This window comes from Rhinoraja longicauda, chromosome 1, assembly GCF_053455715.1.
Source record: "Rhinoraja longicauda isolate Sanriku21f chromosome 1, sRhiLon1.1, whole genome shotgun sequence".
Taxonomy (NCBI): domain Eukaryota; kingdom Metazoa; phylum Chordata; class Chondrichthyes; order Rajiformes; family Arhynchobatidae; genus Rhinoraja; species Rhinoraja longicauda.
The window spans coordinates 116,250,767-116,264,277 of record NC_135953.1 but is presented as its reverse complement, the minus strand read 5'-3'; the positions used below and the strand labels follow the sequence as shown (position 1 = coordinate 116,264,277).

Genomic DNA, 13,511 nt, shown 5'->3' with positions numbered 1-13,511 from the left:
TAGGATCAAAGATGACTTGCTCCACCAGTTCTGTGTATTCTGAGTTGATTGAGGAGGGCAATGTGAGAACAGCAGTCCCTGCCACAAATGAAGGAATTGAACCGTTGCCATTCATTGACCAGATGCTCTAACTCACCTGTATTTGTTTTGTCTATCTCAGTAAACAGTAATGAACTTTAACTGCCTCAATAGGAAAACGATAGGCAACCTTAAGCACGTATACCTGCGTAAATTACCTTGTGATTGCATACCAGCTGCACATTGACAGTGGAAATCCTCACAGTTGGCAGATTGGAGAGGCACAGCTCATAGGGCTTCCACCAGCAGTGCAGTGATCATTCCAGACTGGGCTGAAAGACCTGTTTCCATGCAATATGCCTCTGGGATTCATAAAAACCTCATTGAGCCTGGAGTACAATGTGTGCTAAGTTGGTTCCTTGCATTTGTGAGACATCAGTCAGAGATTGCGTAGCAATGCCTTTGGCAACCGCAAGTTAAATGTAGGTATCACATGTAGACATCAGACAAGAGTTAATAGTCAAGAATGCATAATTGTCTTTTTTGCCAACAAGAGAACAATGAAATGCTAACCTGCAGCAGCAGAACAAGCCTGGAGCCACAATAGACATGGATAATATATCATTGATAACCATAATGCCAGATTTTTTAAAAAGTCCAAAGGCCTTAGTGCAACAAAAGACAGTCCATCGAAGTTCATACTTGAGATTAGTGTTGCTTCAGGAGACTGATTATTGTTGAGAAAAAGCTATTCTTAAGACTGGTGGTCACGACTTTCAGACTCTACACTTTCTTCCCAATTGGAGGAGTGAAATGAAAAGGTGACCACAGTGATGACCACAGTCTTTGATGATACCGGCTCACTTTTTAAGGCAGAACCTTCTGTAGATCCCTTCAACGCGGGACAAGTTACCTGTATCAGAACATCTTCTTCATTCTGGGTGTTTGGTGCCAAACCAGGCTGTGATGCAACCAGTCAATATACACTCTACCTAGAGAAATTCAAAAGAGTATCCATCAATATACCACATTGCATCAAACATCTAAAAAAGTACAGGTAGTGATGGGCTATCTTTATGACTACATCAATATGCTGGGCCCAGGACAGATCTTCGGGGATATGCATGCTCATGAACTTGAAGTTGCTTACTCTTTAATCTGACAATCAATCCATCGATTATTTTGGGATTATGGCTTCTTGGCTTTCTCCTTCTAAGTCAACAGTCGGCACCAGGATCTCCCTAACGATAAGGGCAAGATTGTTCTGCCACCATTCAACTAGATTTTCAACCTACCTCCTCTACTCTGACTCCTTATTCATCCAACAACAGCGGTATCATCATCACGTGGCGGCGCCTAACGGCAGCGGCTGACTAGCAGTCTGTCCGTCTTTTTTTTGTTGAGTGTCGGTGTTGAGATGATTTTTATATATATTTTTTTGGTTGTGTATGTGTGGGAGGGGGTGGTGGTGTGTGGGGGGTGGGTGTGGGTGTGGGGAACTTTTCTCTTCCTCACGGCGCGGGGTGCGGCTCGGCTGCGGGGCCTAACATCCCCCGGTGCGGCTCGGCCGCTGGACTTTACATCACCCGGTGCAGCTCGGCTGCGGGGCTTAACACCGCCCGGTGCAACTCGGCTGCGGGACTTTACTTTACATCGCCCGGTGCAGCTCGGCTGCGGGGCTTAACATCGCCCGGTGCAGCTCGGCTGCGGGGCTTAACACCGCCCGGTGCAACTCGGCTGCGGGACTTAACACCGCCCGGTGCGGCTCGGCTGCGGGACTTTTCACCGCTGGCGCGGCTCGGCTGCGGGACTTAGCTGCGCAAGGCTTGGTCGCGGGCCTTTCATCGCCCGGTTCGGCCGTGAGACGTTTCAGCGCCCGGTGCGGGGACTGTGCGGGTCGGTCGGGGACGAGCTGTCTGTCCGTGGGCGTGGGGAAGAGAGGGGAAGTTTTGTTGCCTCCATCACAGTGAGGGGGTGTTTGGAGTCACTGTGATGGACGTTTGTGTTGGGGTTATGTGTCTTGTGTTCTTTTTTTTTTCTATGACTGCTATGTAGTTTCGTTCGGTACTTCGGTACCGAACGACAAATAAAGCTCTGTTATACCTGTTATATTGAATTTAAAAGTAGCAAAAGGTGATTTTCTAGCAAATTCAAGATGGTTGTCAGTATCTAGTGCAGTATCTTGCTATGGAAGCACAACATCTACGTATCTATGAACCTTGTGTTGGCGGAGTGTAATCTCTTGAGCTGCACATCTCTGCTAAAGCTGTTACGGGACCAGGTTGTTGCTGATCCTATTTGTGCCTTTCCAAGGTCTAATCAAAGGCAGGCATAGCATCATGAATTTTGCTGTTATTCATAAATCTCCCAAAGAGCAACAAATAAAAGTTCAGCAGAAGCGATATAAGCAAATTGCAGCATGTAAGAATACCCAGCTTTGGGAGTTGGGTATTTATTGCTTCAGTGGGTTTGCATCAGCTCACTTCATTGGCACTGTGCTCTTGCCTTGATTTTGCAGCAGGTTTCAGGAAAACTGTGGATGGGATGTAAACGTGGAAGTTTGAACCAAACAGCCTAATGTGCTCAAATTAAATGCAGATTTCAATGGGTTGGAGCCAACGTGGAAATGCATTTGGATTTCTTCTGTTCTTAAACTCATGGTTACACCCAAACTAACATGCTCCTGCAGGTTAAAATTCCGCTTAGAATGACTCTCTCCGGAAATGATTGTGGGTTTACATCAGTGGAATATAACTACATTGATTTTCCTGTACATGGTCAATATACCCTCGCACTCTCCTCATCCACTTAAAAACAAGTATAGTTACGGAGAAGACCTAAGCTTGCCACATGATTCCTTTCTCTGTTAAGAGACCAAGGAAGATATAGCATCATTCACACCTGTAAGTGGTCATTTCAAAGTTGTAACAACATCAGCTCACCAGTCCTGTCCCACTGGCAATGTTTAATCCTTGACAGCTAAGAAGTAAGTATTCAGTTCTTTCCATTGATTGAAAGGGTAGTTCAGCATGCACCCAAATGTTTATTGGCTTCATGAAAAGTAGCTGACATGTTATCACGTACTAAAGTATGTGTTAGCCTTGGCTTGGGCTAACATAGAAGATTGGAACAAGGCAGTAAAGGAACTTAGAGGTTAGGTGAAATTGCTTTCACATGTTAGGCAATGGGGAAATGGTGTACACATCCACCACCAATTTTCCGGCAACTGGCTGTTTTTTTAATCCGGACAAAATTAAGTGAGAGCACTTAAAATCTCCCCCCCCCGAAAATGTGGCAACTAGGTTGGGGGAGTCCCAGCCGGCCCCCCGCAGCCGGGACTCTGGAACTTCGGCCTGGCCAGAGCCAGCAGACCTGTTCCCACAGCTGACTTTGCGTGCCGATCTCTTGGCTCCTGGGTTGTGTAGGCGGACCATTCCGGAACCGATGGACTCCCCTTAGAGGCTGTGACCTCCGTTGCTATGGCCAAATGGATAATCCAGAAAGGCTCTGGAACCAAGAATGCTGGAAATTTGGTGGTGGACCTGTCACAATAACAATGGCTCCAGAATAAAAAGAGACAGAATGGATCTTGAAAATGTATTTTACTCTCATCCATGAACTTCACAGTCCTCAACAACTGACGGGCTGTTTTTTTCCGATATTCGAGCAAGTGGACTCCGAAAGCAACAACCAATTCAGCGGTCATCAAACAAATACTGGATTACTTTTTGGCTGATCCAGCTTCCCATTGCTTTACCAACTGCTAGCTTTTGTGTAACTTGATGCTTGGAAAACAACCATTTGCACTCATTCATTGGAAAAGCTACCAATATTTATTGACCTTACATGCAGCTTTCTTTTCAGATTTACCTTCGATAATATGCGCCATATCTTTGGAAAGCTGTCAATTGTAAAACAGTCTTCTACTCTTCTACATCCCGCAGCTCCGCTCTTGCACCCCCTCCCCCCACTCGCAACAAGGACAGGATCCCCCTCGTTCTCACCTTCCACCCCACCAGCCAGCGGATCCAACATATCATCCACCAACATTTCCGTCACCTACAACGGGACCCCACCACTGGCCATATCTTCCCATCCCCTCCCCTCTCTGCGTTCCGCAGAGACCGTTCCCTCCGTAACTCCCTGGTCCACTCGTCCCTTCCTACCCAAACCACCCCAACCCCGGGCACTTTCCCTTGCAACCGCACGAGATGCAACACCTGTCCCTTTACCTCCCCCCTCAACTCCATCAAAGGACCCAAACAGTCTTTCCAGGTGAGACAGAGGTTCACCTGCACCTCCTCCAACCTCATCTATTGCATCCGCTGCTCTAGATGTCAACTTATTTATATCGGCGAAACCAAGCGCAGGCTCGGCGATCGCTTCGCTGAACACCTGCGCTCGGTCCGCATTAACGCAACTGATCTCCCGGTGGCCCAGCACTTTAACTCCCCCTCCCATTCCCAGTCTGACCTCTCTGTCATGGGCCTCCTCCAGTGCCATAGTGAGGCCCGCCGGAAGTTGGAGGAGCAGCACCTCATATTTCGCCTGGGCAGTTTGCAGCCCGGTGGTATGAACGTCGACTTCTCCAACTTCAGATAGCTCCTCTGTCCCTCCCTTCCCCTCCTCCTTCCCAGATCTTCCTGTCTCCACCTATATCCGTCCTTTGTCCCACCCCCGACATCAGTCTGAAGAAGGGTCTCGACCTGAAACGTCACCCATTCCTTCTCTCCCGAGATGCTGCCTGACCTGCTGAGTTACTCCAGCATTTTGTGAATAAGTCTTCTAATCCTTCTGTCCCATATTTAAGTTCAACTTTGCCTTTATAACAAAACAGATTATGAACCCATAACCAAGTAATTTTATTCAGGTTGTGTGTTCACCTCTTACAAAGACCATCAATACCATCACTAGTATTGCAGATCACTGAAGCTATCTGTATATCTCTTGCAGATAGACACAAAATGCTGGACTAACTCAGCGAGATTGGAGAGGAGGAATGGGTGACGTTTTGGGTTGAGACCTTTCTTCAGACTGAGAGTCAGGGGAGAGGGTGACTAGAGATATGGAGGGGTAAGGTGTGCAAGCAACATATCAAAGCAGACGAAGTATGAGAAATAAAGTGAATGTGCTTGAGGCTCAGTTAGAGATTGGCAAGTTTGATGTCATAGGAATTACAGAGACATGGCAGCAAGAGAACCATGGGTGGGAACTGAATATTCAGGGGTATATGCCCTATCAAAAAGACAGACAGGCGGGCAGAGGGGGTGGGGTAGCCCAGTTGGTAAGGAATTAAATTCAGTTCCTTGCGAGGGGTGACATAGAATCAGGAGATGTAGAGTCAGTATGGATAGAACTGAGGAATTGTAAGGGTAAAAAGACCCTAATGGGTGTTATCTACAGGCCCCCAAACAGTAGCCTGGATATAGGGTGCATGTTGAATCAATAGTTAAAATTGGCATGGAGCAAAGGTAATGCTACGGTGTAATGCAGGGTGACCTGGATAGGTTGGGTGAGTGGGCAGATGCAGTTTAATGTGGATAAATGTGAGGTTATCCACTTTGGTGGCAAGAACAGGAAGGTAGATTATTATCTGAATGGTGTCAAGTTAGGAAAAGGGGAAGTACAACAAGATCTGGATGTCCTTGTACATCAGTCAGGTGTGAATTTGTCAATGACCACTGTCTGCAGAAGACTTCATGAACAGAAATACAGAGGCTCCAATGCAAACCATTGGTTAGCCGCAAAAATAGGATGGCCAGGTTACAGTTTGCCAAGAAGTACTTAAAAGAGCTACCACTGTTCTGGAAAAAGGTCTTGTGGATAGATGAGATGAAGATTAACTTATATCAGAGTGATGGCAAGAGCAAAGCATGGAACTACCCAAGATCCAAAGCATACCACCTCATCTGTGAAACACGGTGGTGGGGGTGTTATAGCCTGGGCATGTATGGCTGCTGAAGGAACTGGCTCACTTATCTTCATTGATGATACAACTGCTGATGGTAGTAGCATAATGAATTCTGAAGTGTATAGACACATCCTATCTGCTCAAGTTCAAACAAATGCCTCAAAACTCATTGGCCGGCGGTCTATTCTACAGCAAGACAATGATCCCAAATATACTGCTAAAGCAACAAAGGAGTTTTTCAAAGCTAAAAAATGGGCAATTCTTGAGTGGCCAAGTCAATCATCCGATCCAAACCCAAGTGAGCATGCCTTTTACATGCTGAAGAGAAAACTGAGGGGGACTAGCCCCTAAAACAATCATAAGCTAAAGATGGCTGCAATACAGGCCTGGCAGGGCATCACCAGAGGCGACACCCAGCAACTGGTGATGTCCATGAATTGCAGACTTCAAGCAGTCATTGCAAGCAAAGGATATGCAACAAAATACTAAACATGACTACTTTCATTTACTTTAACCACGTGTGATTTTTTTCTATTACAAATCACAAATTGTGGGGTACAGAGGCAAATAAATAAATGATGGGTCTTTGTCCCAAACATTATGGAGTGGACTGTAAATACATAGATACATAGACATTAGGTACAGGAGTAGGCCATTTGTTCCTTCGAGCCAGCACTGCCAATCAATGTGATCGTGGCTGATCATCTACAATCAGTACCCCGTTTCTGCCTTCTCCCCATATCCCTTGATTCTGCTAGCCCTAAGAGCTCTATCTAACTCTCTTTTGAATGCATCCAGTGAATCGGCCTCCACTGCCTTCTGAGGCAGAGAATTCCACAAATTCACAAAGGCTTTTCCTCATGTCAGTTCTAAATGGCCTACCCCTTATTCTTAAACTGTAGCCCCTAGGTTTGGGCTCCCTCTACATTGGGAACATGTTTCCTGCATCTAGCGTGTCCAATCCCTCAATAATTTTATATGTTTCTATAAGATCCCCTCTCATTCTTCTAAATTCCAGTGAATACAAGCCCAGTCGCAACATTCTTTCATTATATGACAGTCCCGCCATTCCGAGAATTAGCCTCGTAAGCCTATGCTACACTCCCTCAATATCAAGAATGTCCTTCTTCAAATTAGACCAAAACTGCACACAATACTCCAGGTGTGGTCTCTACAACTGCAGAAGGACCTCTTTGATCCTCCACTCAACTCCTCTCGTTATGAAGGCCAACATACCATGAGCTTTCTTCACTGCCTGCTGTACCTGCATGCTTGCTTTCAGTGACTGATGTACAAGCACACCCAGGTCTCGTTGTACTTCCCCTTTTCCTAACCTGATACCATTCCGATAATAATTTGCCTTCCTTTTCTTGCCACCAAAGTGGATAACCTCACATTTATCCACATTATACTGCATCTGCCCACTCACCCAACCTGTCCAAGTCACCTTGCATCCTCATAGCATCCACTTCACAGTTCACACTGCCACCCAGCTTTGTGTCATCTGCAAATTTGCTAATGTTACTTTTAATTCCTTCACCTAAATCATTAATATATATTGGAAATAGCTGCGGTCCCAGCACCGAGTCTTGTTGCACCCCATTAGTCACTGCCTGCCATTCTGAAAGGGACCCGTTAATTCCTACTCTTTGTTTCCTGTCTGCCAACCAATTTTCTATCCATGTCAATAACATACTCCCAATACCATGTGCTTTAATTTTGCCCACTAATCTCCTATGTGGGACCTTATCAAAGGCTTTCTGAAAGTCCAGGTACACTACATCCACTGGCTCTCCCTTGTCCATTTTACTTGTTACATCCTCAAAATGTTTCAGACGATTATTCAAGCATGATTTCCCCTTCATAAATCCATGCTGACTTGGACCGATCCTGTTACTGCTATCCAAATGCGCCACTAATACATCTTTAATAATCGACTTCTGCATCTTCCCCACCACCGAAGTCAGGCTAACTGGTCTGCTTTCTCTCTCCCTCCTTTCTTAAAAAGTGGGATAACATTAGCTGCCCTCCAATCCACAGGAACTGATCCAGAATCTATGGAACATTGGAAAATGATCACCAGCGCGTCCACGATTTCTAGAGCCACCTCCTTGTGTACCCTGGGATGCAGACCATCAGGCCCTGGGGATTTATCAGCCTTCAGTCCCATCAGTCTACCCAACACCTTTTCCTGACTAATGTGAATTTCCTTCAGTTCCCCTGTTACCCAAGGTCCTCTGTCCCTTAGTACACCTGGGAGATTGTTTGTGTCTTCCTTAGTGAAGACAGAATCAAAGTACCTGTTCAACTCGTCCTTGTTCCCCACAATAAATTCACCTGTTTCTGTCTTTCAGTTGAGCACCTGCACCTGTTTCTGTCTTCAAGGGACCCACATTTGTGTTAACTAATTTTTTCCTCTTCACATACCTAAAGAAGCTTTTACTATCCTCCTTTACATTTTCGGCTAGCTTACCTTCGTACTCCATCTTTTCTCCCTGTATTGCCATTTTAGTTACCTTCTGTTTATCTTTAAAAGTTTCCCAATCCTCTGGCTTCCCGCTTATCTTTGCTATGTTATACGTCTTCTCTTTTATTTTTATACTGTCCTTGACTCCCCTTGTCAGCCACGGTCGCCTCTTACTCCCCTTAGAATCTTTCTTCCTCTTTGTAATGAACTGATCCTGCATCTTCTGTATTATTCCCAGAAGTACATGCCATTGCAGTTCCACTGTAATCCCTGCTAGGGTCCCTTTCCACTGAACTTTGGCCAGCTCCTCCCTCATGCCTCCATAGTCCCCCTTGCTCAACTGCAATACTGACTTTATGATTTTACTTTCTCCCTCTCAAATTGCAGATTAAAACATCATATTATGGTCACTACCTCCCAGTGGTTCTTTACCTTGAGTTCCCTTATCAAATCCGGTACAATAGGTAGAGCAAAGAGTAAGATACAGAATGCAGAATATAGTTCTCAGCATTGTAGCGCATCAGTTCCGTAGACGAAGTCCAATGTCCGTACTGGGATAGAGTTGCATTGGACAGTACCATTGCTTATGGAAGGACAGCTTAGAAGCCTGATAACAGAGGGCAAGAAGCTTATACTGAACCTTGTAGCGCACACTTTCAAGCTCATGTACCTTCTGCCAGATGGGAGCAGGGAGAAGAAGTAATGGCTGGGATGTGACAAATCATTGATTACATTGGCTGCTTTTCTGAGGCAGCACAAGGTGTGGTGAGGCAGAACAAATAGGTTCAAGGCTATGGTCTGGCAGCTAATCTTTTCACATGAAGGGTCTTCCTGTTTATCTGCTTTTGTGGACGGTGAGGAACATTTCACACATTGTACGGCTACAGTGCATAGTGGGGGCATTCTCTGAATATTTGTTATCACTCACTCCCTATAATTAAGGAATGTTTGTTTTCAATTGTTTTGAGTACATTGCAGCTTCATTATTCAAGAATTATCCAAAGGCACACCCTTAAAGTCCCAGGATGACACAGGGGCTCTGGATGACGTCACCCCATCTGAATCAATGCACATTTCAGTGTCAGAATTACATATTTCTTTTCTCCTGTGGCAGACAAAATAAGCTTTGCTAACTCCAAGTTACAATATTTGTTTTATAGCTTTTATGAAAGTTTAAAGTGATCTTAGTGGCTCTCTAATATTTCATGTTTAGCAGTGCCGCTAAGCTGTGACTGATTACTGAATAATAATATCTGTTAACAAATGTAACAATAGGAACTATTCTCCAAAGAGTTAAAGTAATCTCATGAGCAGGTCACTGTTGATGCATGTCACAGTTGGATCACTGACTTTCTGCTCTATTTTCTGTTATGATTGTGGTTTCGCCTGTAATTACCATGACAAGTAAACAGTAAAATCTTGAAAAACCATTACTCTACTCCTCATACGATTGCTTATAATCATGCAGTTTCTAACAAAATGTTTCCTCAGAAATTCAGAAATATGTCTGTTAAGATTCCCATCCGAATTGTATTATAAGATATAGAAAATCTATCCTTAATGGTGAATTGTCAGTCATTCATAAAAAGAAATGAACATATAAGCAAATTGTTGTCAGTTGAATTTGTTAAGGAATTCCCAGGAAGCTGTTTGCACACTTTTTAATTTACTAACCGTCTTCATCTGACCATCGGGAAAGAAGAGTTGGTCCTGAAGGGCTCTCACATCCTTCTGCAGTCCATTAAAAGAGATGTCACTGAATGAGACATCTGTAATCACTTCTGCCATGTTTTCTGTTTTGCTCTGAGTTAAATGTATGGAATCCCACAATTTACATTGCTCCAACATTCACTCCCTGGTTGCTGCAAATTAAAAATTTGGACCTTAATTTCACAATTCTCGAACTGTAACACTTGGCCTTCAGCACAGCATTGGTCCATTGTTCCTTGTTTTTTATGATCAGTTATTTATTAGAACAAAATCATATCCTTTCGCAGCTTTAATGACACTCAAGAAAATATTATGACACGAATCTAGCACACGAAAGACCTTGGCAATGTAATTATACTTTTCTACCTACGCTTAACTTCAAAATTGAAATTGTCTGCAGAGTTAAACATTAAAACAAATTGCTGTTCCACTCAACTAAGGGAAACATTTCAGGCAAACATATTAAACACTGCCTTATGGAATGCTAAAACATTAACACTCTGTTTATCTATGATAAAGTTACATTCCAGTTATCTGTGATATTGTGCAGAATCTCAACACCGACAGAGACTATTTGGATCAATTGTTCTGTGGTGTTCATATTCACAACAAGCCTCCACCCATCCTTTTTTATGTAAACCTACCAGCATTTCCTCTCCACTCCTTTGTCAAGTGATTATTCAGCTTCTCCATTAAATGTAAACAATGCTCATTCCCTACATAAACAAGTTCCTCCTGAATTATTTATGCAATTGATGAGTGATTATCTTATACTTATGCCCCTTAACTTTGGATTTCATTAGCAAATGAAAGTATCTTATCATTAAATCAAACATTAAATTGTCATTTCAAGTTGACTGCAAAGATATTCAAGGAACAATTCCAGTGATTCAAATTATTTTCAATCCTGGTTAGATTTGCCGAAGGCTGAATGGAATACGTTTTACAAGCTGTAAAAGTGCCAAAGACAGGACATCAATGTCGGTAACATTGGAGCAATGTGTGATTCTTCAAGAAGAGCATAGTCTACATCCAGACTATTTTGTCCGAGCACTGGACTGCATGAGGAGGTACGTGTTTCTCAAGTGACTTTTAATGGTCTCCAGGGTAATCGCAGAGATTAACTGCAAATTAAACGAGCAAATTTGAATCCATTGGCAATGAAGAGGGTAATTAAAAATATTGTAATAAAGCTGAACGACACAGCAAGCTACTGGTGATAAAAATACTTAAAATAGATGTCTGAAGCATTGAAATATCAGAGAGGACATGATTTGTGTATTTTTCCTTGCCAATTTGATTGTAAATTCAGCAAAATTCATGTACCCCTTCAGCATGATTCATACTGTCTTATAAATATGAAATAGTTCCTGCCCATTGGAAATGTTGGAGTGGGTACATCATGCTAATTTGGTGCCATGTGCGAAACACATAACAATTTGCCATTTTATCAGTGGAAGATCATCCTCTCACCCAACTATTTGCACTGTTTAAAAACATCAGTTACCTGAAAATTTGACTCCATAGAAACCTAGACTTACAGGTTTTCTGCAATTGGATGTTGGAAAATGCTGGAGCTTGGAAAGCTTTCAGGAAGTATGGCTGAAGGCATAACATTGTTTCTTTTATTTATTGGCAAATTTTCAACTGTGTCAATGTAAGAGGGAAGGTTTGCCAAGTAGCCCTGCCAGCTTGAAAAGGGAGAAGAGCTCGCAAAGGGCTGGCTACGATTGGTTCTGTCCATTATGGACCATTGGAATCATCTCCTACAAAGCAAACTGATTAAGGAATAATGCCTGAAGAGTTAAAGCTTCTTCAAAGAGTCCTTAACATGTCCCATATTGCAGCCACTGAACAAGATCAGTGTGCCTTGTGGATGGTAGAGATGCCCATTTTCATTATGAAACTCTGTACCTGGCACCTGTCCTGGCACCTATCTGGGTAGAATATGGGAAATTAAACACTTATTTCAGTTTCCCCTGCTTGGGAACTATTAGAGGTTCCACATTTATAGACAATAGACAATAGACAATAGGTGCAGGAGTAGGCCATTCAGCCCTTCGAGCCAGCACCGCCATTCAATGCGATCATGGCTGATCACTCTCAATCAGTACCCCGTTCCTGCCTTCTCCCCATACCCCCTCACTCCGCTATCCTTAAGAGCTCTATCCAGCTCTCTCTTGAAAGCATCCAATGAACTGGCCTCCACTGCCTTCTGAGGCAGAGAATTCCACACCTTCACCACTCTCTGACTGACTGACTGCATGCTCAAGGGTCAAGCTTGATTTAGAAAGGGCCATATTCATCATCTTCTCTTTACCCAGAGAGCACCTGACAGATCAGGCACATCAATTTTCAAGAAACACAGGCTTACTGTCAATATATGGAACCTTTGACTTTGTGCACACAAAATGTGCAGGAACTACAATGGATTTCACTTCCTGAGCATGTGGCTGGCCAAATCCAATAGGTGATAATGGTGAATGTGCATGCTCAAGGGTCAAGCTTGATTTATTTAGCTTGCAGCAATCTGTTGAGCACTATTTTTTGAGCTGTAACATCAGACAGAAGACATCTATTTGAGAACAAGGATGTCTGTAGGTGTTATTCAATCCCTCTTCGTAGGTCAGTTCCCTCAACTGAGGCCTTTGCAGCATCACTTACAGCAGCTCTGTTATCGCAAGCTTTTTGTATTATTGAATAATGTCAAAACTGACCCGAAGAACATGCGGGGATTGTGATCTTGTCGTCATCAGTTCCCTCAATTATTCATTATCCTTAAATCAGACATCTCTCTCACTGGGTCAGGTGTTGCTCTACTGCTCAGGAGTGAGACTCAAGACCACATGTCGACATTTAAAAAATTTGCACATAATGTTACTGTAAGTATAAACCAATGATGGTGCAAGGGAGACTATGGTGTCTGAGACCATGGTGGGCAACAATACCAAAAGTAAGTAACTTAAGAATGGGCAAGTAAACAAAAGAGGGACGGAGAATGAGGATAAATTTGGGTGATCTCAAGTCAAATCTCCCAGATTGGTTTGAGAGAGAGAATAAAAAGACAAAAGAAAATAATTAAAAAATCATTGTAATAGAAATCTCCTAAAACACTACCCAGGCTAAAATAATTAAATTATGCACTGCATTTCTGAGAAGTTGACTGAAGGTCATTAGCAATTACCATTATTGTTAAAAAAGGGAACACCTGCCGGTAATTACTAGTTGCCTTTTGTTGAGAGTTTATTGGAAAATGAATGACAAATGCAACCACTTCATGAAATTCTGAAAGGAGAGATAATATTTCATGAAGCTTATGATGGTGCTGATTTTGTTTTTCATTGGTTAATATTCCGTTCAAAACATTGTTATTCTTTTATAAAAATAAATTTGGTAATCTCACAT

The 13,511-nt window shown here is 43.2% G+C and overlaps 1 protein-coding gene across 5 annotated transcripts in view; it reads left to right on the top strand.

Moving 5' to 3' along the window:
• inpp4b (inositol polyphosphate-4-phosphatase type II B) overlaps window positions 1-13,511 on the top strand; it is a 514,249-nt gene that overhangs the window by 482,757 nt on the left and 17,981 nt on the right. For all 5 annotated transcript variants that reach the window (XM_078404977.1, XM_078404995.1, XM_078404967.1 and 2 more), the window contains one exon: window positions 11,022-11,176. In XM_078404977.1, the coding sequence (XP_078261103.1) occupies window positions 11,022-11,176 (155 nt within the window). The remainder of the gene's footprint in view (window positions 1-11,021; window positions 11,177-13,511) is intronic.